This window comes from Amblyomma mixtum, chromosome 3, assembly GCF_055824585.1.
Source record: "Amblyomma mixtum isolate Tamu chromosome 3, ASM5582458v1, whole genome shotgun sequence".
In the NCBI taxonomy this organism is placed as follows: Eukaryota; Metazoa; Arthropoda; class Arachnida; order Ixodida; family Ixodidae; genus Amblyomma; species Amblyomma mixtum.
This window is the reverse complement of record NC_143014.1, coordinates 216,320,918-216,346,673: the sequence shown is the minus strand read 5'-3', so window position 1 is coordinate 216,346,673 and position 25,756 is coordinate 216,320,918. Positions and strand designations below refer to the sequence as shown.

The following is a 25,756-nucleotide window of genomic DNA, read 5'->3' as shown; positions in this document are numbered from 1 at the left end:
CGCGTTACACGCGGGACAGCGACAACGAAAAAGATCGAAGCCCCTGTGTTCGTCCAGGTATAAAAAAAAGTTATGGTCCCTAGCTGACTCGTAATGCGCACCTAGGCAAGGCAAACCCTAGCGATGCTCTAGGTACTTCTAGTTCCGCAACATGGCGATGCCCTTTGAAACGAGCGCTGCTACTTTCGGCGCAAATTCGTCGTTTTTGCTCTCTCCCACGCTTTCACTGTCTGTAAACAGTGTATCGTGCCTTCGCTCCGTCTCATCTTCCCTAAATCGCGAGAAAGCGAGCGATAAAGATTGACATTTTTTGAAGGTTCTTCAACGCTTCAGCCGTTCCTAAGCCTAAAGAGCAGTGTATTTTTATTCATGTGGCAAGTGCGGGGTGGCACTTTCTCTGCTTGAACCTTGGGATGCGCGTGATGGCGACTCCAACAGCAACAACAACAAAAAAAAATTCCACACATGAAAAGTTGTGCCCAGTACAACAAAACTAGAGTTTTTATCATAAGATCTCATTTTTGTGGACAGCAGAAGCCTGCTACATAGTTCAGTACTTTGACCTTCGTTCCCATGACAATGATGCTTCGTCTGCCATTATGTTTAAATGTTAAGACTAGAAGCGAATTTAACGGCAACTCATGAAGGAGGTTGTTCCATGTTCACAATGCATTAAGTCCCCCTCCCCCTTTAATTCCACGCAGTTCAGACCAAGGCATCATACTCCAGAAGTTGTTGGTCTAACTACACGGTTCGAGAGACTCGAGACAAAGTGAAAGCGTACAGTATTATGTAATGCGTATTAAACGACACAGTAGCACAGCGACTGAAATGGCCACCTCAAACGGGAGGCTGTCACCCTGTTCGCTGAGCTATTCGCTGAATCCAGCGTTCGCAGGTCGATGATATGCCGGACGGCGTTGCACAGATCGTCGTGGAATCGGCTGCTATTAAGTCGATAATAACTGTGCGGTGTCAAGCATGAACCGCTATCAGCATCGAGCAAGATGCATTGCACCAGAAAAGATCAACGGTAACTGTGCGACTGCTCGTCCGGTACTTCACTTGCAACACACAAGCTAACATCACCTCGACTACACAGAATCATGCCGTTCATAAAGGGACATTAAGGACAACTCCATCAAATTACTGTTCTCAGCAAAAATTGAATCTCTGGCTCTTTGTGGCTGTGATGACGTTTGTCAGGCAGCAAAAGACGTCTTTATCAGGAACGAAAATTGCATTTAAAAACCTTCCAGCTAGTTGATTGAAACTCGTGACGTACATACCGAAAAGGACGTGTTGCCACCGTTTTGGAGTGAATGGCGATGCAACGTAATCTCTGGGATCCAGGCGGAAAACGATGTCGACGCACGCGCGTTACTTCCGAAATCATCCGGTGAGGGCGACACCTGTATTTCGTATAGATTGGTCTTTTCTAGCTTATAAAATCTCCGTGTTCTGGAGAGAGTGGTCTCTATCATCAGAAGGTGATATTGTATCACTGCAGGCCGACTTCTATTTGCTCACAGTGGGCCTTTAATGCAGGTGCAGAATCCAGATATGCGCGTAAAATAAAGAATGTCAAGGTAAACTTTCAGAATAAATGTATATATCTGTTTAAATAGTAGTCGTGTGCAGAAGAAACCAGAATCGTAATGCCTTTCCTTAATTCCAAACCTCGGTTATTACGAACCTTAATATGCCACCTCGGATATTATGACTTTTCGTGTATTAATCTCGGATATTACGAACCTTAGTATGCCACCTCGGATACAATGAACTTTCTGGTCTGGACTTCGTATGTAACGAAATTAGTGTGCTGACCTTGGATATAACTGACCGAAGTGGTGCATCACCTCTGATATAACGAACTTCAGTGTGTCAACCTCGAACATGACGGACGTTTGGCTGCTAACGCAAATGAAGCATGTGTGTTGCTAGTAGTTGAATTTCATTGCATTCTCATTATTATGCATTGAAGGTCTCAGCTGAATGTTATTACAATGAGACGGCCGAGCTTAACGCTGGAGAAACACGACTATATTCAGATACAACTCGAGAATCAAGCAGCAGATGCCTCTCAAAGGAGGCGCTCCAATCAATGGCATCGACAGGTTTTCATGGCGCCACGGTTAATCCAATTCAGCCATGGTTATCCCCAATTCATCTGCCACCCCCTGCGATTTCTCGCTAGCAGGCCCAAGGGCATCTGTCAAGGGCAAGAGTGGAAGAATCGGTCAAGGGGCATAATCGGCTCGCGCCATTGGCTGGTGGGGCTCCTTTGAAGGATTAAAGTGAACTAAAGTGGCTGTTTGGGCTTGTTGGTCAATGATCATGGTCAAAGGATGCTGCGTCTTTTCGCGCTGCATTCTTTAGCCATACTCCTTTGAGGAGCCTCTGCCACTGCGTTCTCGAGTTTTATCCGACTGTAGACAGCACAGATGACTCCCAGTGAATGCAGATACCCCAACAACGCAACCTCCATTGGTGGCCGTCCACTTACACAGAAGCCATGGTAGGCGCCAGACGCAGTAAGAGATTTCTTTCATAAGGGGCCCAAGATAACCTTTTGTATTGAGCGGGGAAGGGTACTGGGCCAAGAAGAGCACTGCCACACTGCCAAGAGAACCGGAAGCCGAAGGGAAGTGTGTGTGTGTGTGTGTGTGTGTGGGGGGGGGGGCAAAGTCCCCTCGGGTCTTCCTTGGGCAGGTGCCTGGTGTGTGGGGTAATATTGCGACTTGTCGCATCCGGCAGGTGTTGAGGCAGGTGTTGAGTTGCATGTCGCGCACGTTCACTGCGAACGGCTGTGGCAACTGCGTCACATCCATCGTTTCTCGCAGCGCAGTTGCGACGGCTACGTTCAGCCAGATGCGGATACAGAAACGTTTTACACAGCAGTCGAACCTTTTATTTCAAATAAAATGTTTATATATATATTTATATAATGACATCACAAATGCCAAATAAAGTAAAAAAAAAAGAAAGGGAGGGAGAATAAAATAAAAGATGGCTGCCTCTTCTTAAATAAGGGACACACTGAGACATCAAAAAGCAGATTCAAAGTAGCAATGAGAGACAAGTCATTCAAAATTCATTGGACAAAGAAGTAAAGTGACTGTGGTCTTTAAACAATGATGCGGAGGGGGAGAAGGGGGGAGTCGCCTTTCAATGTGTCCTCTGGGAGTAGAGGAAAGTCCAGTCCATTGTGTCAAAGGTAACAAAAAAGAGAACAGGATAAGAATCAACAAGTGAAAAGTACAAAAAGAAACTAAGCATCTCAGAAGCCTTCCAGGGCGTTGGATAAGCACACATGAATTGCTGCTGTCATCACATTCTCTCTTCCTTCTTTAATTCATCTGTCCAGTCGGCAAGAGAACAGTGAACTTATATATGTTCCGAGGAGTTTCACAATGATAAAGAAAAAAAAAAGATTGCATCGCGCCATGACGGAAATCATAACAAAGAAAACAACAGCGATGATAATAGAAGAGAAAACAAAAATCGTGTTACTCTTTTTTTTTTTTCTTGCACTTCCACACACACGGTATTCACAAGATGCGAGAGCTGTTGTTTCGGCCATATTGCTTTTCTTGCGTCTGCTGCGCGATGGGTCTGGTATGCGAGTGTGTTATGAGTGTGTTGCTCTTTTTGAAAGAGCGCGACGTAATTATTGTCTCTGTCGTATACAGTACGGGAGGACACCTGCGGACCTATCTTCTGGCCGCGACCTCGGCCAGGCCGAGCAATGTTTCGCCAGAATGCCTCCAAAAGTTGGGGTGAGGGGCCTTGGGAGAAATCACGCGCGGAAACGTCACGGTGCTATACAGGACTTAAGTCAGAGAGAGAAACTAAATGCATTAAAGGAAGCAACTTTGCGTTTCAATGCAGACGCACCCTCTCTACTTTGCCTTACGAAAGTGAGTGGCAAGAAGCCGTCCTTAGAGGACAGGCGTTTGTTTTACGAGGACGCTTGAAAGAAGCATTGGTGAATTGAACAAAATGCCACATCTTGCTTCGTAAGACTTTACAATGATTCTCATCTAGCTGCGCAAGGAAAACGAGAGATTCGCCACGAACCTCAAGCTGATGGCGCGAGCGACGTTCGCTCGCACTGGGAACCGCGATCACACATGCATGTCAAAGAAAGAAAAAGTTGAGACGAAACGCGCTGGGATGCACAACAGGCGTAACTATTTGCTCTCCGTCCAACTCCCACGAAGCGCGAGTGAAATCAGGCAGCTTCAGCAGGAACGCAAAAACGAAATATGTGGTACGTTAGGAAGGCTTGGTACGGCGTGATTTGCCTCGCTGAAGTCAAGAACTTATCTGAAACACGTGAAAAGCGAGTGTCGTCCAGTGTGTCTGAAGTGTTTAAGTGCCACTTAATGTCCACAAACATTCCACTCCGACCCTCTCTTTTCTCGCCAGTTAATCCTGAACAACCAAAAACTCAACGCTCCGCTGTCTTTTTTTTTTGTATTTGCATAGCAGTCTCGGTGTCGGATTGCGCGAACTTGTCACGAACTTATTTCTTTGTTAGACAAAGAATGGAGCTGCTGCCGCGTACGACAAAGTGGAGTGGCTTCTCTGTTCTCCTCCATCACTGCTGGACTGACATCACAAGCACAGATCAGATCTTAGATCTCACAATCGAAGTAAAGGCGTATGTACAAAAAAAAAAAATCAAGGAGCACAGGCGGAACAAGATGCATCGTCTTTTCGTTCCCACACCACAGAACGAAGAAAAAAGCGGAAAGAAGGAGAAAAAGCATGAAACAATAAGCTCAGAATGTCTCGTAGATGTCTGATGAAGGGGTGTTTCCAGCTGCTTTTCAAAAACTGCACTCCCGCGTCTCGCAGTGGTTCTCCTCCTCCTACTCCCCGATGCGGCGGCGTCCAGTGCACGCTGCTGCCATTCTTATTGCAGGCCACGCCGAGAAGACGCAGTCGCTCGGCCACCGGCTCAGCGCGCGACAAAGACCCCGTACAGACGGCGGCCGTCGAGGCGGGGTTGCGGAGCACCCGGAACCCTTCACCAACGGCGGCGGCTACCCAAGCGCTCGGACCTTCGGCCACGATCACCGAACCTTCCGCGGTTCCACAGCAGCCCGCGGTGGCGGCCTCCGGAGATGCCCTTCTTGCCGATCATATCGAGGCGCCGATGTTACCGAATTTCGCCGCCCGTTCGCAAGCCGCTTCAGCTTGCCCTCCACCGTCGTGCACAGGGCCAGTCTGCCTCTGGGAGTCAAACAAGTGACAAGGACCCTCCGGGAGGTGGATGGCGAACGGGCTCGAACCACTGGCCACCGCCGCCCCGTCGTAACCCTGCGGAGACTGCTGAGGGACAGATCTCCGCCCTCGCGGCCGACGATAGGTGGCGCCGCCGGCTACGGGCTGCGGCGGCAGACCGGGAGGGTGCCGTCGCTGATTGTTGCTGCCTCCCTCTGGGACCCGGGTGGAAGAGGATGCGGCGGGGTCAGGGTCGGGAGGTGGGGGAGGAGGAGGCGGTGCGTGCGCGCTCGGTGGCGGGCGGCGTCGTCATCAGACCTTGATGGCGGCGCGCACCTTGCCCTTGCGCACTGTGGCCGGGGAGCCCTTGAGCATCTTGAGGCAGTCCTGCTCACAGAGCACGTTCCCGTTGACGAGGTTGTACCGGTCGCCAGGCACCAGCTGACTGTGGCACTTGACGCAGGCGAAGCACTTGACGTGGTAGACGTTCTGCGCGGCCCGCATCACGTAGTCGTTGGCCGGGATCATCTGGCCACAGCCCGAGCAGGCACCCGACGTGCCGAACAACCTGCGAACACAAAACAGAGACCTCGTGAACATCCGGCTGCCGCTGTTCGCGCTACTAGGCAAGCCGTTTACACAATCACGAGGCACACGAGTGAAGCACCCTCGCCGGCGATCACATGCGGAAAAAGAGAGCTTTAGAGTAGGGGGCCCCAACGTCTGAGGCCCCTAGGAAGTTTGGGGCGTCGAACTTCGCATGCGTAGAACCAGTGTCTCCTTTATGGCAGAACCCAAGACACGCCTTGCGTCTTGGGTTAACGTAAGCGGCGAACGCCGTTTTACTGAAATAGCGTGAGCCCCAGGCCACCTTGCGTTGTGCCAACATGGCGGAGTCCGTCGAAGCGGAGGGCGCTCGCATCGGCACTGATTCGTCATTGCCGCTACACTATGCCTGACGTTCGCGACAAGCGAAAAGTGCACTAAGCTTTTGCTCTGCCTGGACATGCCCACAGCACGAAATATTGGCGATCAAACGGGCCAAATCGTGAGACTTTTGTTGTATTTAGCCAGCTGCAAGGCTAAGCGAGTATGCGTCGTTAGGTGGCCGTGGTGATCAGATGGCAGAAGGCGCGGAGGAAGGGGGGGGGGGGGGGGGGGGTCGAACAGGTTAACATTATCGCCCCCCCCCCCCCCCCCCCAGCCCCCGGAAAAAAAAGAAAGCTAGCAAAGATACGTGCCGTTAACACGTTTCTTTATATAAATAAATAAATAATAAATTCTTTATTTCACTCATGAAGTGAGGGAGTATATATGCGTAATGATTCTTGTTCATGCATCCAGAGGCAAATGAAACAAAAATAATTTAATGAAAGAATTATAAGCGGACGTTTCACTTTCTCGTCGAAACGACGCTGCACGTAGTAAACAATCCACAAATGTCAAAGGCATTTCTTGTTTGCGGCTGTGTTCGCGTTATTATATAAGCGGATATGTGCCGTAGAAAAGTAACCATATATATACGGGTGTCCCAGCTAACTTGAACCAAGATTTATGAAAAAACGAAGTGGTCTTCAGAACTGAAATCGCGTTGATGTTGTTAGAGTTTATCTGAAGTTACAGTACCATTTTTTGGCTCCTCCTATTTGAATAGAGTCGAGATAAATAAATTAACTTTTTTAAATATAGCTTGAAACGTTTAGGCGTCAATAGGAAAGTTGTGGAGCTCCACAAATATTGTCCAACCAAGGCACTTCCAACGAGATAGACTTAGCGCGGCCGTTTTTATTCGGGAAAACGAAAGCCCGCGGAGTTTAAAGTATACCACGTGAGCAGCGCGCTCCGTGCGCCCGGATGCGCCGCGATTACAGCGCTCTCATCCGTGCTTCGTAAAAAACGTCACTCACTTCGCGCCTTTCGTGCTGCCCAAGACAGGGCTTCGCGTTATGCTTGGTTCCAAGATAAGCGCCAATGGGTTCGGGCGGCAATTGAAAGAAAGCGCGGCTCCTGTTTTTCAGTGTAATTCAGACGACGTTATCAGGCTTGTTATATGCGTCTTTGCTTGTTGGGATGTTGCTCCCAATTTCAAACTCATGAGATTGTCATCGTTCATATATATATACAGGGTGTCCCAGCTAACTTGGACCAAGATTAATAAAAAAAACTAAGCGTTCTTCAGAACTGAAATCACGTGGATGTTATTGACGTTTATCTAAAGTTACAGTACCATTTTTTCCCTCCTCCTATTTGAATAATTAGTCGAGATAAATAAATTAACTTTTTAAATATAGCTTGAAACGTTCAGGCGTCAATAGGAAGGTTGTGGAGCTCCGCAAATATCGTCCAACCCAGGCACTTCCATCGAGATAGACCTAGCGTGGCCATTTTTATTCGGGAAAAACGAAAGCCCGCGGATTTTAAAATATACCACGTGACAGCGCGCTCTGTGCGCCCGGATGCGCCGCGATTACAGCGCTCTCATCCGTGCTTCGTTAGAAACATCACCCGCTTCGGGCCTTTCGTGGTGCCCAAGACAGGGCTTCGCGATGTGCTTGGCTCCATGATAAGCGCCAGTGGGTACGGGCGGCGGAAAGAAAGCGCGGCTCCTGTTTTTCAGCGTAATTCACACGACGTTATCAGGCTTGTTATATGCGTCTTTGCTTGTTGGGATCTTGCTCCCAAATTCAAACTCATGAGATTGTCATCGTTCTTCCGCAAGCATTCTGCTAACGTGAGTCTGCAGTTATTACCCTCAGAAACGGGAGCCGCGCTTTCTTTCAACTCCCTCTGGCGCTTATCTTTCAACCCTCTTGCGCTTATCTTGGAACCAAGCACATCGCGAAGCCCTGCCTTGGGCAGCACGAAAGGGCCGAAGCGGGTGATGTTTCTTACAAAGCACTGATGAGAGCGCTGTAATCGCGGCGCATCCGGGCGCACGGAGCGCTCTGTGACGTGGTATTTTTTAAACTGCGCGGGCTTTCGTTTTTCCTGAATAAAAACGGCCACGCTAAGTCTATCTCGTTGGAAGTGCCTGGGTTGGTCGATATTTGTGGAGCTCCACAACCTTCCTATTGACGCCTAAACGTTTCAAGCTATATTTAAAAAGTTAATTTATTTATCTCGACTAATTATTCAGATAGGAGAACCGAAAAAATGGTACTGTAACTTTAGATAAACATCAACAACATCCACGCGATTTCAGTTCTGAAGAACGCTTAGTTTTGTTATAAACCTTGGTCCAAGTTAGCTGGGACACGCTGTGTATATATATATATATATTGTAACGGGGGGTTTGTTACGAGGTACTGGGGCGACGGGAACGGCAACGGCAGCAGTCTCGGATCAGGTCGGCAAAAAGACACACAAGCGTTGCGCTGGCAAAAACTCTCGAGAACACTGTCACCTCGTCTTCGTCTTTTCAAATCATCCGACGCACCTTCTTCTTTATCCTTACAATCGCCCCGGGGACAAGAGGAGCCATCCTGGCGACTTAGGATGATGGCAAGACGGCGGGGTCGTAGTAGGGCTTGAGGCGCTGGACATGAACGGTCTCCCGTCCTCGGCGGCGGAGATCAGAAGACGGCGTGAGGGGTTCCACGATATAATTAACCGGAGAGGTGCGCTCCAGCACACGGTAGGGACCATGGTACTTCGCAAGAAATTTTGAGGAGAGACCGGGAGTTCCTGAAGGGATCCATAGCCACACAAGTGCGCCAGAAGTGTAGTTCGGTGAGGTTTGGTTGTGGTCGAGGCGGGAGCGCTGGCGATGCTGGGTGTCAGTCGTGAGTGACCGGGCAATTTGGCGGCAGGCTTCAGCGTGTTGCGCGGCTTCGGAAAAAGGCCGATATTCGGATTCATCAGGGCGGTAAGGGAGAATTGTGTCGATAGTAGCAGAGGGTTGGCGGCCGTAAAGTAGGAAGAAAGGAGAGAATCCGGTGGTAGACTGCGTAGCGGTATTGTACGCATAAGTAACGTACGGAAGGACGAGATCCCAATTCGTGTGGTCAGAAGCGACGTACTTGGACAGCATGTCTCCGAGTGTGCGGTTAAATCGTTCAGTGAGGCCATTGGTCTGCGGATGATAGGCGGTGGTAGTTCGGTGAATCGTGTTGCACTCTTTGAGAAGCGCCTTCACCACCTCAGATAAGAACACGCGGCCTCGGTCACTGAGCAGTTCACGAGGTGCACCGTGGCGAAGGATGAATCGGTGCAAAATGAAGGAGGCGACGTCCGTCGCTGTGGCAGCCGGAAGGGCAGCAGTTTCGGCATATCGTGTAAGGTGATCCACCGCTACTATACCCCAACGGTTGCCGGCTGCAGTGTATGGAAGCGGACCGTATAGATCAATGCCAACGCGGTCGAATGGGCGTGGAGGGCATGGTAACGGCTGCAGCTCAGCAGCAGAACGATGGGGAGGTGTCTTGCGACGTTGGCAGGGAATGCATGAGCGGACGTACTTCATGATAAAGGTGTACATTCCGCGCCAGTAGTAGCGCAGCCGTATGCGGGTGTAGGTCTTGAAAACGCCCGCGTGACCGCTGTGGGGGGCAGCATGGAAGTATGCGCATATCTCCGAGCGTAAGTGACGTGGAATAACGAGCAGCCACTTGCGACCTTCGGAGTTGTAGTTACGGCGATAAAGTAGGGTGTCACGAATCGCAAAATGGGCAGCTTGGCGGCGGAGCGCACGTGACGGTGAAGCAGCCGTCGGGTTGGCGAGAAAGTCAAGAAGGGAAGCGATCCATGGATCCATGCGTTGCGCTGAAGGCATGTCGCTGAGGCGAAGCAAGGGCAGAGAAGCGTCGGAGGTGGAAAGGCTGGCGATCTCGGCTGGAAGGGGGCAGCGTGAGAGTGCATCAGCGTCTTGGTGCTTGCGGCCGGTGCGATACACGACGCGGATATCATATTCTTACAAGCGAAGGGCCCACCTAGCGAGGCGGCCGGAGGGGTCTTTCAGGTTGCAAAGCCAACAGAGCGCATGGTGGTCGGTCACAACGTCAAAAGGGCGCCCACAGATGTACGGTCGAAACTTCGCGAGGGCCCATACAATCGCCAAACACTCTTTTTCAGTTACGGAGTAGTTGCGTTCTGCTGGTGTGAGTGTGCGGCTAGCATAAGCAACGACGTATTCGTCAAAGCCAGGTTTTCGTTGGGCGAGGACAGCGCCGAGGCCAACACCGCTGGCGTCCGTGTGAACTTCGGTAGGAGCGGCCGAGTCGAAATGGCGCAGAATGGGCGGCGCCGTGAGGAGACGGCGCAAGGTGTTGTATGCGTCGTCGCACGCTGGAGACCACAGTGATAAATCCGCACTTCCAGACAGCAGTTGAGTCAAAGGCGCAGCAATGGACGCAAAGTTACGAATAAACCGGCGGAAATACGAGCACAAACCCAGGAAGCTGCGCAGGTCTTTGATGGAGGTAGGTTTGGGAAAGTCAACCACAGCACGAAGTTTCGCTGGGTCGGGACTGACGCCCTGCTTAGAGACAACATGACCTAAGATGGTTAATTGACGGGCGGCAAAACGGCATTTTTTTAAGTTCAGCTGCAGGCCGGCGTCAGAGAGGCAGGTCAAGACGTGCTTCAAACGGGAGAGGTGGGTGTCAAAGTCCGGGGAAAAGACCACAATGTCGTCGAGGTAGCAAAGGCATGTCTTCCACTTAAGTCCGCGCAAAATGGTGTCCATCATCCGCTCAAAAGTCGCGGGGGCGTTACAAAGCCCGAAGGGTATCACCGTAAATTCATACAAGCCATCCGGTGTCACAAAGGCGGTTTTGGGGCGATCGGCTTCTTTCATAGGAACTTGCCAGTACCCGGAACGCAAATCGAGGGAGGAAAAGAGTTCGGCCCCTTGCAAAGAGTCCAGAGCGTCGTCTATGCGCGGCAGGGGATAGACATCTTTGCGCGTAATCTTATTAAGGCGGCGGTAATCTACACAGAAGCGTATGGAGCCATCCTTCTTTTTGACGAGCACCACAGGCGACGCCCATGGGCTGCTTGAGGGCTGAATGACGCCGCTCTGGAGCATCTTGTCGACTTGGTCTTCAATAACTTGGCGCTCGGCGACAGACACGATAGGGACGTTGTCGCAGCGGTGCGTGGTCACCTGTGTCGATGGCATGGGTGACTGTGGAAGTTTGGCCCAAGGAACTTTGATGTGAGTCAAATGACGAGCGAAACTGATTAAGTAAAGTGAGAAGCTGTGCCCTTTGCGGCGCTGGAAGGTTGTCGTCGATGGAGCGAAGGAATGCTTCGGTTGAGGAGGGATCGGGCGCAGTAGTAGGTGGGCTGAGTGCGGCTATGGAGAGGTGCGGCGCGTCGTCCATCTCTTCGCGGATGAGCAGAGACGCGAATGGTTGTACCGTGCCGAGACATTCACCTAGGCGCAAGGCGTTGGGGAACGAGAATGGGTTAGACACGAACAGTACGGAGAGGCCAGCGGATATAGTCAGTACGGCGTATGGCAGAGGCAGACACTTGCGGTGCAGAAAGATAGGGGACGGAGTGAAGAGGACAGTGTCGTCGCGAAGAGGGCCGCAAGAGAGGGGTACGAGGACTGAAGAGCAGGGAGGCAGGTCAATGTCTTCGGCAACGAGGGCCTTAACACAGGCACCAGGAGGGGCAGTGTCCAAAACAGCTTCGGGCAGGGGAGAGAACTCGACTTCGGCTCGAGCACAATCGATGATAGCAGCATGGCGCGATAGGAAATCCCAGCCCAGGATAACAGCATGAGAACAGCAGGGCAGTACGACGAATTCGACGGCATAGATGGTCCCCTGGATTACAACGCAAGCGGTACACGCTGCTGACGGCTGGATGTTCTGAGCGCTGGCAGTGCGCAGTGAGAGTCCAGCAATTGGCGTCCTTACTTTTCTTAAAGAACTACACAGCTTTGCGTCCATGACGGAAACGGCAGCACCAGTGTCGACCAGCGCCATGACAGAAACGCCGTCGACGGAAATTTCAATGAGGTTAGCGGCTGACGGATGAGGCCTTTCGAAGTTCGTTGTGGACGCAGTTCTCGCCTCAGGAACTGCGGCGCCTAGTTTTCCTCCTGGTTATCGGTGGGGCGACGTCGCATAGGCGAGATAGACCGGCGTCGTGGAGAAGAGGGCCGGCGGCTGGAGAGGGTAGAACGGTCCGGCGAGAAAGTACGACTTTGCGGCGGCGCAGCTGGCACAGAGTACTGACTCGGTGGGGGCCAGTACCCAGGAGCTTGGGGAGGAATTTCCGCGTCCGGGAGACGACGGCGGCAATGCCGAGCTAGATGACCTGGGAGACCACAAAAGAAGCAAATCGGCCGATTGTCCGTTGTGCGCCAGGAATCGCTGACCCTTGGAGTAGGTCGACGGTAAGCCACTGGCCCTCGCAAATGCGCCGGAGGCGCACTATAGATTGGCGGCTGCGGTCTTGCGACGACATCGGCATACGTCACTGGAGCCGAGACAGGAGGCGGTCTCGCAACGGCTTCGGCATATGTGAGCGGAGCCGCCACAGGTTGTGGTCTGGCGACAACGTCAGCGTATGTCAGCGGAACCGTGACAGGTGGTGACGGATGAGCCGGTGGAAGAGCCTCAGCAACTTGCGCTTGAATTGTATGTCGGAGCGCTGGAGTCAGATATGATGGTCGGTCGTGAGCGCTCGGCAGAAAGGAAAGTTGACGTGCCACTTCTTCCCGCACGAAGTCTTTAATCTGCTGTAGCAGCGAGGGGTCAGGAGCAGGTGTGAGCCCAGCGAGCGACTCAACCTGCTGTGGCCGCTGGCGTGTCAGAATCCTCTGCTTGCGCAACTGCTCAAAGCTTTGACACAGCGTGACGACTTCAGCAACGGTACGCAAGTCGCGCGCTAGAAGCATCTGAAAAGCGTCGTCATCGATGCCTTTCAAGATGTGTTGGATCTTGTCGGCTTCCGACATACGAGCGTTGACCCGCTTGCACAAGTCGACGACATCTTCAATGTAGCTAGTGAAGCTTTCACTAGCCTGCTGAGATCGTTCACGCAATCGCTGTTCGGCTCGGAGTTGCCTGACAGCCGGTCGACCAAATACGTCTGCAAATTTAGTCTTAAAGGTGGACCAGGTTTGAATATCTGCCTCATGGTTGCGATACCAGAGGTTAGCCACACCGGCGAGATAAAAGATGACGTTGTTTAGCTTCGTCACATCGTCCCATTTGTTGTATACGTTCCCCCGCTCGTACGATGTGAGCCAATCTTCAACATCGTTCTCGTCAGTCCCGCTGAAAATGGTCGGGTCCCGTTGACGAAGGGAGCCGGCACAGATGACAGCCTGGCCCACTTGTACGGCCTGGTGTTGGACGTCCTCAGGCATCTTGCGCGTCGGGAGAGCACGACTACGGAGCTCCAGGGCCGATGTTTTTACCCCGGCTCCTCCACCAAATGTAACGGGGGGTTTGTTACGAGGTACTGGGGCGACGGGAACGGCAACGGCAGCAGTCTCGGATCAGGTCGGCAAAAAGACACACAAGCGTTGCGCTGGCAAAAACTCTCGAGAACACTGTCACCTCGTCTTCGTCTTTTCAAATCATCCGACGCATCTTCTTCTTTATCCTTACAATATATATATATATATATATATATATATATATATATATATATATATATATATATATATATATATATATATAAAGTTGTTTCGTATTTATTTTACTTCTTTCTCATTCTCTCCTCGGCCGCAATGGTGCTGCAATGAGTAAACGGAAACCTGGCGTGCTGAGTACAGAAAACCCCCGTTCGAAACGTCATCGGTGCGCGCGTCCGCATCGCTATAGGGCCCACTATTTCCTTGCGGTCCCCGAGTGCTGGCTTCCCCTGTTCTCTCTCACGAGGCTTCTGAAAAATCCATAATCATCAGCTGAGCGATAAATGCCAAAGATGCCGACCGCACCACTAGCCATGCTGTTAGTCTGGCGGGCTCGGATCGCTTACGTGACATTGAATGAGAAGCACATGGGCCAGCCGACTGACTACTATTTCTGAAGTGCAGACCATAATCAAGCTTCTTGAATGACGCACCTGCTTAACAAAAAAACACAACTAATGAATACGTAAGCGCCGGCTACCACGATTGCAGCAACGATGCCAAGACTGAATGCCCATAGTTATTACATAATACTCCCACCAGTGCTTTGTTCGCCGCGTCCACGGCGCAACGTAGAAGACACGAAGGAGGATACCGGCTTAGGAACAGCCTCAGACTGCCGCAAACAACACAGTAGAAAACGGTACACAGTTGCTCACTAGAAACCTACCATCACTGGCTAACCCTTCACATCACGCAGATGGGCTCGCTGGCTGCGGACGCAGCACGCGACTGCCCCGTTCTATACCCCTGGTCGGCTGAAAACTAAAATGGCAAATACAGTCTAACCTCGCTATAACTAAACAGTTTATAACAAAATAACGGATATAACGAAGAAATGACAATTCCCCTTGTAATCTCGGTCATCATGGCCTATAACGAAGCTACGCCTATAACGAAGTAATCGCCGGGCCCCTTCAACTATGTTATAATGAGGTTCAACTGTATAACTAGCAAGTATAAAAATATACTGCTTTTTCGGCGCAAATGGGCGTGCAAGCGACAAAACTTCGCCCGCCGGCGCCGACGAATCAGGCGGAAAAAACGCTGCATGCCGGCCACGCTTTACTCCGCGCTCTTACTCCTGCCTTCCATTGCGGCGTTTTTACTTAACTAGGGGTTGGATGGATTACCGTTTTTTCGGTGCGGTCAAAAAGCGCTTCCACCAATAATTGACGCATTAATGGTCTGCCACTAATCAAAGCACTAATGATCGTCAATTACCGGTAACCTCTTATAGCAGTGCTTAATTTCACAAGCAAATGCTGTCGACAATAATAAATGTAACGAAAGTAACTGATAACCGTTAACAAATAAAAATGGTAGGGTTTTACCGTAGTTAAACAGAGCAGACGAGCGAAAGAATGTGTTTAACCTGACCGGCTCATTGTTTTGCTTTGCTGGCTCGTCGGCACGTCTGGCGACGGTATTAGACTCAGGTTGAGCTATTCTGATCCGTTCGCGCCGCAGATGAGAGTTGATGAAGACGACGGTGTTGAATTGTTAGCGCGAGAGTGCGTTGCAGTTTAACACGAGGCGTTACCGGCTGCGGGGATAGCACAGTGCTCTCGTGCAGTGGCCAGCAAAGCTGATCCGTTCGCGCCGCCGAGGGTTCGAATACCAGTCGCAACAATATTTTATCCATTCATTCAAAGTCAAGGTTTCAGCGATGGCCCGGCTTCATGCAGCTTTAGTCGCGAAGTAGCGCTTTCGCTCAAGAACGGAAATGGAACTTGAGGCGGGTTGCCATGTTATCGCTGGGCAGTTGAGCTGGAGCGTAGGGCTTCACGTGGTCTCCGTGTTGACGACGGCGTTGCAACCGCCGCTGAACTACCGCGGCAGCCAGGACATGTGACCTTTCCGTAACACCTATGCATCGTTCAGAGAGTGCTTACATCCCGTGGAAAAATGTACATAGTCAAGTAACTGTCCTAAGCTGGCGCTGACAGTGAACAGCTAGCAGACGACGTTTGGCGGAGGTGGAGCCTCCGAATCTGCAGAGGCATGTGAAGTAGCAGAGGAATATATACTACTGCACTACTCAATCAAACGGCACGTCTTCTGACTATGTCCCTGGCTTTCGCACTTTGCTTTGTCTCTCTCTTGACTAAATGTAACTGTTACTCTGTATAGACAAGTAGCAGCGGCGCGCATGTCAAGAATACCAACCTCTTTCGGTTAAAAGCAAATTTCGAAAACTGAATTCGGTGTGCATTTCTCGCGTTTTGTATTCGGTTCAAACCGAAAAAGTCCAACTCCCACTTAAAATTTATAACCGCCACAACGAACCAGACAGGAATATAGAGTCCTGGGAGGCTTTAATGGCCAGCCAGAAAGAAAGAAGAACAAAAAAAAAAAGTCATCCCCCTGGCGCTGTACACCGCTGATTCCCAGGGATCCCAGCCTGCTGAAAGGGGAGGAAGATGACGGCGGTCACGAAGTTTTCATCGCTCTCCGATTCCTTGACGGGTGGAAATTTCATCCTCACCGACGCGGGCGATTACGAACTCTTGCATCCTGTCGCTATGCTGCCAGTTCTTCAGGCTGACAGTACATTCGCGAACGATATCTGACGCCTCCATGGGAATTTGCTGGGACCATACGCCTCCCTAGCGAAGGCCGCGCATTCTGTCTCGTCCTTACCTCGGTCCAGACAGCTAGGCATCGCCCGCCGGGAACAGGCGGCGCTCGGGTGACGGTTGCAGGTGTGATCCGTGCAAATAAACTCGCTAAAAACAGACGCAGCTCGGTTTACATGGCGGCGTACGAACCTCAAAGGATCATCCATAACAGCCCCGGTGCAAAGCGTACGGGAGAGAAGGGGAACGTATGACACGTGATGACTGTGTGGCACGTGGGCAGGTCCAATATGAGTGTGTGTTGTCAGGGTAAGCGCCACATGACCGCGGGGGTGGCCGGAGCTGTTGACAACTCTTTAAAAAAAAAGGTAGTAAGTGCAGCAGTTACTAACTCTGACTGCCCCTTATTACTTTTTTACTAAACATTTACTACCCTCTTCCAAGTAGTACCTGGTTAGTAAACGTTCCTTTAACCCAGAATAAAGTAGTACAAGATCATTTATACAAACTGTAGTGCGAATAAAATGGCTTTGTACTTAAACATTATTGCAGCATCGTACGGTTAGGTAGACTAACCTGTTTCTGCACTCCGAACTTCATAATTAAAGCTAGTATCTTACCTCAACGGGCAAAAACCACTAGCCCGTAGATGGATGTCAGATTTACGGACTATATAAGATTGAGAAGGATATGCCTGTCCACGCACAGTGCGCGTGTCGCGCTTGTGCGACCTTTTTTAAATTCTGCTTTTCTTGCATTGTGCACCTTTGTATGTGTGCCCGGTAGGGTTGTTTGAGGCCATCGCCTCGCTTGATTTGTACACGTACTGCCCCATACATCTAAGCCTAAGTGTGTGATTTACGGCCAGCCCACTCTGGTAGCTCTCACTGGTGTCGGGAATTGGTCAAACTAAACACATAGCTTTCTTAGTTTTCCAATGTACACAACTTAAACAAGCGACGCCAACAGACCATACGAAGAGCCTAGCAGCAGCATATGCGAAACGTTTCTGCCCATTTTCTCAGTAAATACTACCATCTTTTTGTTTGAGACTGTAGTGCTCTTCACTAGCTTCTTCAGGCAGTAACTTTAGTTCAATTTTGTATACCTCCAGTTACTAGGAAGGTAGTGGTCTTTGGGACAAGTATCTGGTTAGTCGTTACTTAGCGAATTCTCCAACCTTTTTCTAAACAGTGACAGGGCTCGTAGTCGCGGGGGGCCAGGGGTCGGACATTACGGGGGTTGTGTCCATCGCGGGCCACGCACACCGTAGTTTGGAGACCTCTGTTATAGTGTCATCTACACACCGGCACACAATAACCGGATGCCCTTGTGAAATAAATTTATACTTAAATAACTGACACAATAAGCACTGCGAGCGCATCGGACTGGTCCTTATTGCGCACTCTTGTTTCGGTTTCCTACAGGAGCCCGGGAAAGGCCTCCGGGAAGCAAGGAGCTATACGAGGAGTGACGGGCTTCACTTAAAAGGAAAGCGAACCTTCCACTATCGGGCACGCACTTTGTGACACCGTACTAGACCAAAAAAAAAAGAAGTAAAATCACAATAACTTACTGTAGCTGCTACACTTCAATGCTCCCATGCGGTCGGCACTCGATACTGCACATATCTTTCGGCAAGAGCAGCTAATGAACACAAAAAGATGGACTGCGCGCGTCGGTCCCATGCAGCGGTTCAGCTTCTCCCAACGTACCACTATGCGGAATTTTATCGCCGCAGCTGAACTGCCGGACATGTGGCCTCATAAAAGAGGGGGCGCGAAAAAACACCTAGCAGCGCCGCTTTAAGGAAAAGTACCGCGGGCATACACGAAGCGTGTGTCTGGAAGTTTGCGAAGGTTGGAACACAGGAGTTCTCAATTTTCCGCCCGCTTTACAACAAGAACGGCGTTTGAATTCTCGCCAACTTACAAAAGCAGCCAGTAGAGTACGCATGTCGCACACAGAACAGCACGCCCTCAAAGTTTTCAAGGAAACAAAAAGCGACCAACGACGCACCCCGCACCACCTACAGAAAGTTTTTCAACTTTGCTGCCGTGTGAATCAATCGGGCGTTAGATGGTTGTGACGCCGTTTCTAAAGGTCACTCGTGGCTGCGATCAACATGGAGTCTACGCTCAAAAAAAAAAAAAAAAAAACATTAAACTCTTGTGAAAGGTCTAGTACGCGCATCTTGTAAATGAGCCGCCAAAAGCGTTAATTCGTCGTCCGAATGTCACGAAGAAAAAGAAGGGGCGAATCAGAAATGAAACTAGGCAGACCTCCTGTGGCGCCAATGTCGCGCAGCCCCAGTCACCTTGATCAATTTGTCGCGGAGTGTACAGCGACCAAGAAGCGACGGACCCGCTCACCGCGACCTCTATCTCGGCTAAGGCGAAACGGCGGGCCGCCGCACACCTGTCACTGAACTTCAATTCGGCCTCCGCCGCAAAACGGCCACTCATCTCCGCGTGTAAAAGACCTCCTCAGAGGAGGGAGACCCAAGAGAGGCTCAAAGAGCGCACGGGGGAGGAGGAGCAACTCATTCCGGGGAACCTTTTTCCCGAGGAGGCCTCATCGTGAATGCAGCGAGGACCGAAAGGTGTGCTGGCGCACTTTCGGGCCACACAATGACGCACAGCAGCACCCAGGATCGACCAATCTTTCCTCTCCTGCGGCGGCGGCGGCCGGGAGATACAGGCGCGTCCAAATTTCCGACGTCCAGGGGAGCCGCCGGGGCCCTTCTACACCGGCGGCGGCCGTGTTGTTCTCCGGCGCCGCGGCCCGGGTCCCCCGCCGCCATGTTGCGGGCCCCCTCCCCGCCCCCGGCAGCAGCAGCAAAGATTTCCTCTCGCCTCTGCATTTCCTTTGTGGCGCCCAGAGCAGCGGAAGCGACGATAGTTGGCCGCGCGCTCCTCGAGGCTCCCAGTTGTAAAATGAGATCGGGTAACACGGAATGAAGCTCTGCCTCCGTGCCTCGCCGCCGCCGCCGCCGCTGTTGTTGTTATTACCATTATACATATAGGCGGCTGCCCCTCGATATGAGATTTCGCCTCCCCCCCTTCGGCGGCCGCGCGCCACACAATCTTCCCTCCCCCGCCGCCCTCTCTCGCGCGCGCGCTCTGTCATGTCGCTGTTTTCCGTCCGCGCGCGCGAGGAGCCGCCGACGAGGGAGAGGAGGAAACCAATTTCGGTGATCGGGGGCGGCCGACGGGGGGGAGGCGGCGGTGCGGCGGCGTTCGGCTGGTGATATATATATATTGATGTATATCTCTATATGAGAAAGAGAGACAGACAGACGTACTAGTAGTGCCACCGTTCGCCGCCGGGATCCTATCGCCGGGGCAAACGAAAAAAAAAAGGCTGGCGTGTATGTGCGCGCACGCACGCACAAACACACATACACACGCAGCTTCGGAGCAAATAATACGCGGCACACACACAAGCAAGCCCTCGGGCGAGATACGCGGGCCCCGAGTAATATGGGTTGCGTTCGGGGTCCCCCTCGGGCACTCCTAAATTTTGTCCCTCCGCTCTTTTTTCTCTTTTTCTATTCTTCTTTTCTCGCACACCTCTCCCTTCTTCTGCACCTGCGCCGTTCGTCGCCATCTTTCCTCGGCAACATGCCCGCGCGCGCGCCACTGGCACGCCGGTAAAGCGCGCGCCTGACTGGCGGTGTACGGACATTGCCGCCCCCTCTGGCGAGCGTTGATGGACCATGTTTGTGCGGGTCCAATATCAGCCGCCACTCGGCGCCAGCTCGCGCGCGCGCCAACGTGGCAGTGCTGGCCTCGTTCTGCCGCCACTCGCCAGCTTCTTCGCCCGCACGGCTCCGAGGCATCGTCCACGCTCACTGCGCTTACGACGCCACGTAAACTACGACGGACGTTTGCACCGGCACGCGGCACGAAAGAGGCGATAGGGCGGAGAAAGACGGTAAAAAGTCGCGCGCCTGAGTCTCACCGTACGGCAACCCCCCTCCCCTGCTTCCCCCGATGATTTCTTGCCTCCGGCCGAGAATTACACCCTGCGCGTGCACCCCCTTTCAGCGACTGCACTGCACCACGTCAGGCTAATGACTATAGCGTTTCTTTGTTTCGCTGCCATGCTAGCGCACAGCGACATGGCTACGAAACGGGCCCTCGACCAAAAGCACAATTTTCCAACTTTAGTTCCTGAAGAAGCAGGCACACCGGACTTTCAGAGCTTTATAGTTGCTTCCGTAAAGTGATAGACTGCTTGCTACAAATTTCTCGAGGAGAGATGTTACGGCAGGGGGGACACATAACCCCATTATTATCGCGCCACCTCTGGACCTAATGATACACTAATACACACTTTACGCTGACGCTGCAGTCTGGAAAGCTAGAAAATGTGGCATTCAAAAAACTTCGCTCGCGCGCCGGTTATCAGTGAGCACCGCAAGTGCGGGTCAACGGCAGTGTCTGCACCGTGCGGTGTGCGAGCCATGCCCATGCAAGTCGACCAGAGCTGCACTGACACTGACCTCCCTACTGCCTTTCACGACGCACCTTAATATCCTGGTGCGACTTGCTAATCTGCAACACTTTCGGAGCACTCGCCTCCGTTATTACAGGAGTTCACCTCAAGACTCTGCCTTTCTCCCTCTCGCTAATATAGCCGCTGAGCTTCATCACAGCCCCCCCCCCCTCTCCCCTCCCCTCCCCCCAGGATTTCAATACAAACAGCGTTTCCTAGAAATCAACCGAACAATGTCATCTCAAAGGCCTGCATGCACGCCTAATAGCGAGGCAGCCGAGTGCAATACGAAAACAAAGTTTTTGTGAACTGCGAGCGCGCACAACATACGCATAAACATATAAACACAATATAGTCGCCGCGGTAGCTCAGTGGTTATGGCGCTCGGCTGCTGACCCGAAAGACGCGGGTTCGATCCCGGCCGCGGCGGTTGAATTTCGATGGAGGCGAAATTCTAGAGGCCCGTGTACTGTGCGATGTCAGTGTACAATAAAGAACCCCAGGTGTTCGAAATTTCCGGAGCCCTCCACTACGGCGTCTCTCACAGTCTGAGTCGCTTTGGGACGTTAAACCCCATAAACCACAATACTTTATAAATTACCCCCCAGTTGATCATCACAAGTGTCCTCAATTTAAGCCTACATGAGCGACAAGGGTCTGATGGCATTAACTTTTGCAGCAGAGTCGTCACGCGGGGGTTGTAGCTGAGCTAGTTAATGCATAACTCGCGCATGGGATCAACTGAACACGGGGACAAGCACACAGAAAAACACAAACGGCACGACACAAGGCGGTCCTGGTCAGGACTGCGCTGCAAAAGATAATGCCTACAGCGGGCGGCAACAGCCTCGAAATTTTTACATAGGTAGCATTTTATTCCTTCTCGAGAGCCTCACCGTTCCGTACCCTGCCACCGCGAAGCAGAAACCGCGCCGGTTTCCAGTCATCCTTGCATACATAACGTAGGCGTGACGACCATCGGAATGCGCCCAGACCCGCTCCTTTGCAGCGCCATCCGGGACCGCAAACGCAAGAGCCTGTGCGTACAAGCAACATCCCGTTATGTTGCGTAAACTGCCGCCTGCGTGTGGAACCCTCTGCCGTGCATCTAGAGCACCTCTGGCACACACTGGTCTGTGCGGAGCACTGCGGCAGTTTCATTATACGCTCGCTACACTGCCGCCGTCCTAAGGCACGCGCTAGACCAGGGTGCAAAAGCTTGTAGGAGACTGGGGGAGAAAGAAAAAGCAAGAAAAAGAGAACTCTGCCGCCTCGAATCGGTTGGTGATGCCTGGACTTGCCTTTACAACCAGTGCAGTGCATACATGTGCCAGGCTGTACGCGGCAAGCCCTCCAAGATTTTTGTCATACTGCTGCCGCGTTCTGTAAGCTTTTGCAGCCGACTCGAATGGCGCTAAACGGCAGGAAGTTGGAAAAACTTGCGCAGTTCACCCCCCCCCCCCCCCCCCCCCCCCCTACAGTGTTCGCTTAAAGTTTCTCGGGTGCTTGTCGCATGACAGTGATGCGTTCGCGTACCAGTATTGTCACGAATGACGCGCGATACTTCACTGACGCAGACAAAAAGATAAACGAGATAAACGAACATGATTAACGAATGGCACGCTGCATGCTTGGCTACTGGCATGGCAATGCATTGGCTCAGTTTTCAGGCGCGCTTCAAGTTGCCCAAGCTAAGCGACAATCGTATACCCTTGCGCTGTCATAGAATGACGCATTATCGCGCGACACAAAGGGAGGTTTAAACTAGAAGCTTCGAAAAACGGCCGCAGAACTGGCCGGGCACGAACGCACAACGTTGTTACGGCAAATTCGCTAGGAATTCGCAAGCAGTATACTCTGGCTGCCACAAGAAACTGACGCATGAGCGAGCCATCAAGAGCGAACTAAGTCACCGAGAGTAACACCCGCGTTACTGTAACCCTATATAGGCATGTGAACGAAGTCACACGCCTACTTTGTCTTCCTCCCTTCGCTACTTAAAATACATTGGCCTTAGTCAGTCCTAAACATCGCGCGCTGCAGAGTAGCTGTGGACTGTATTACGCGCGCATAAATTGTCGCATAAGGCGACGCCTATCACGCGTTTTGGCGACCGGTATTGATACCATAAAACCCTATACAAATACATCACAAATAATCTCAGGCTGAGTCGTCTCTACCACTCCCCATTCCTCACAACCAGTTTGGCGCGATTCTGGAAGGAGGGAATCTGACGGGCGGGAAAATGGCCGAAGTCCACCGGGCACCCGGCGTCTTCCAAGAAGAACTCCAGCGCTAAGAAGAGCGCGCAGCGGCGCCCGCGGAGGCGGCGGCCGATCGAAGCCCGTTACACAGCCGATCGCACGCAATTGAAATCTAATTTGTACGGCGGTGTATCGAATCTATGCAAATCAGGACGGGGTCCGGCGTCGCGTGTCTGATTGAGAGCTGAGGCGGCGGCCGGAGAGAAAAGCGCGCCGCCAACAGGCCCGACGACGAATGAAACGCGAATGCGCGTATGCTAATTCGATCGCGGGCCGCCAAACACGACTGTCGGCCCAGAAGGAGTCCGCACCGGCGCCCCATTCGCGAACAAATAGCAGCGCCGACGGCGACGAGCCCGCAGTATCAAATATTGCCGGCGCGTACGACACCCTCCTTGCAGCCTCCCCCCCTTCCCCAGCGAACTTCAAATCGACGATCCGTCCTTTTTCTATGAAGGCAGGCATAATCGCATGTATATGGCCGTTTCGTCCCGGGAGAAACCCCGCGCGTCGCCGCGTCTTTCTCGCGCCGGCTTTGCTTCGCGTCCAATCATATTATAATACGCAGAAGGAGGGACGCGAGAAGAATGTTGCGAGCTGGGCAAGCACGGCGGCGCCAGAGAACGCGAACGGGGAAGAAAAAGAAAAAAAAGGAGGCAGAAAAAAAAAACACATTAAGTGAACCTAAAGAAGCACTCTTCTTTCTTTTAAGTACGATAACGAAGAATGTCGCCTCGTGGAACGAGCATCTCGTCTGCCCAGTCTAAGTGGCGAGGCGATCATGTGTGCGCAGCTAAGCAACAAAAAAAAAATCGATTTGCTGCGTGCTTCATTATTACCAAAGGCCAACCGCAACTACACCATCCATAACCACACTACCGGCATATAGCTACGCAGAGCGCGGGGAACACCGAATACAGAGGGGAGCTGAAGCGGTCCCATATACCCGCCACGCGCATGCGCAGTGGACGTTGTGCGAGAGCACTTCTAGGGGGCTCGGATGTCGTCATTATTGTGGAAGTCTAGGAGCACGTCGTCGTTAGACGTCGGGGAGGGAGGCAGCGGTCAAAATGCCACCAAACACTGAAGCCCGACACACCGGATACGGCGCAATTAAGCGCCGGCCGTTCGACTTCTCTCTCTCTCGCTTTTTTTTTCTCCTCGATAACTCGTTTTTTCACAGGGCGGCGTAGCTTAATCGAATACGAACAACGAGGAAACTTTACGGCTAAAATTTCCCATTGCGAAGCCTTGTTACACTAATTGCCCGACTTTGTTGTTCGTCAACGGTAACACCGCGACACACCGGCGGGCTACGCAGCGTGACTATGGTGTGGCGCTAGGCCAGGCCAGTGCCAAGTATTCCGCGAGCGAATCAGCGGCACTTTTGTCTCGGCACTCGAATGGCGGCTACTCGTCTCCGAGCAGAGCGAGCCAGCGAGCGCGTAAAGGCAGGATTTATACCGCAGTCCAGCGCCAGCCACGTGAAAAGACGTGGCCGCAACATGTCCAAGACGGCGTCGCGACACAACGTCCGCAAATCAGCACCGCCCTCCTGCATCTTCTACCCCCCTCTCCCTTATTCGGTCTTTCCCTGGGACGCTTAACGAGTCGACGGCAGCCGTGGCAGCAACGAGAGCCAGGAAGGGGCACGAACTGCTCTTTTCCGAGAAGGCTCGTTTTTCGCCGAAAATGCTCGCCGAGGGAAGCCCGAGGGCTGCGGGGCAATCCGGCCAGTGTCTGTCATCAGCTGGCCCCTTCCATCAGCAGCAGCAGCAGCGAGGGACGAAACAAAACAAACCGACCGGAGCGGGAAGAAGCCCACGGCGCTCGTCTCTTTGGCCCCCCCTCCTCCCAAATGCACGCCTCCTTTCTGTTCGAAGTGGTTTCCCACCAGGCCATGCATACAGTGAAAAGGCAGCGCCAGGGAGGCCTGCAGCATCGCCCCGCGGTCGTAAAATGCCCGGAGATTCTCCCATGGCGGCCTGTGCTGCGCGTCGTGTCTTGTTACAGTTCTAATTGGCCGCGGTTCCGCGAAAACGCCCCGGTCGTCTCGCTCAGCAGCCCCGGAGGTGCGCCGCGGGTCGTCCAGCTGCGTCGCACCACGAGCAGCAGCCGCGTGTCGCGGTGCGGGCCTGCCACGGGAACGAATCTTAGAAAAACGCGTACACGGACGCCGGAGACAGGACTGTAGTGAGGATTCTTTAGCGAGGATTCTTCAGGGAGCCGTCGTCAGTTTTAGCACTAAAGCTGCCAGAACGAAAACAGTCTGGCGAGAAGCACAAACGCATCGACGATGTCTTGAGTCGCTGACTTCCCACGAAAACGAACATCAGTCCAACGGCGGCTGCCCTTATGGTCAATAGGGCGCCATGCGAATTACTTAGAGCGCATCAACCGGGCGAAGATAAATCAGTTTGTCATTGACAAACCATTAATGCAACCCAAAAGTCCTTTCAATGCACGGTGACTGTGTTTCTCTGCCAAAAACGGCAGTAAGATGAAGGAATTTCAATGAAATGCGGTTGATTCCAAGCCGCCATTTTCACATTCATCCCATAGCGACTTATACCTCTCAGCAGCCA

General features: G+C 52.2%; 2 protein-coding genes across 4 annotated transcripts in view; both read right to left on the bottom strand.

Moving 5' to 3' along the window:
* Positions 1-2,888: 2,888 nt before the first annotated feature.
* Positions 2,889-25,756, bottom strand: part of LOC149353663 (LIM domain only protein 3) — a 170,277-nt gene continuing 147,409 nt past the window's right edge. For all 3 annotated transcript variants that reach the window (XM_089582707.1, XM_089582706.1, XM_089582705.1), the window contains exon 4: positions 2,889-5,800. In XM_089582707.1, coding sequence (XP_089438833.1) covers positions 5,545-5,800 — 256 coding nt within the window. In that variant the 3' untranslated portion in view covers positions 2,889-5,544. The remainder of the gene's footprint in view (positions 5,801-25,756) is intronic.
* On the bottom strand, positions 12,241-13,679 carry LOC149353664 (uncharacterized). Its single transcript, XM_089582704.1, has one exon. It carries the CDS (start codon positions 13,556-13,558, stop codon positions 12,272-12,274), a length of 1,287 nt encoding a protein of 428 aa, XP_089438830.1. The 5' UTR covers positions 13,559-13,679; the 3' UTR covers positions 12,241-12,271.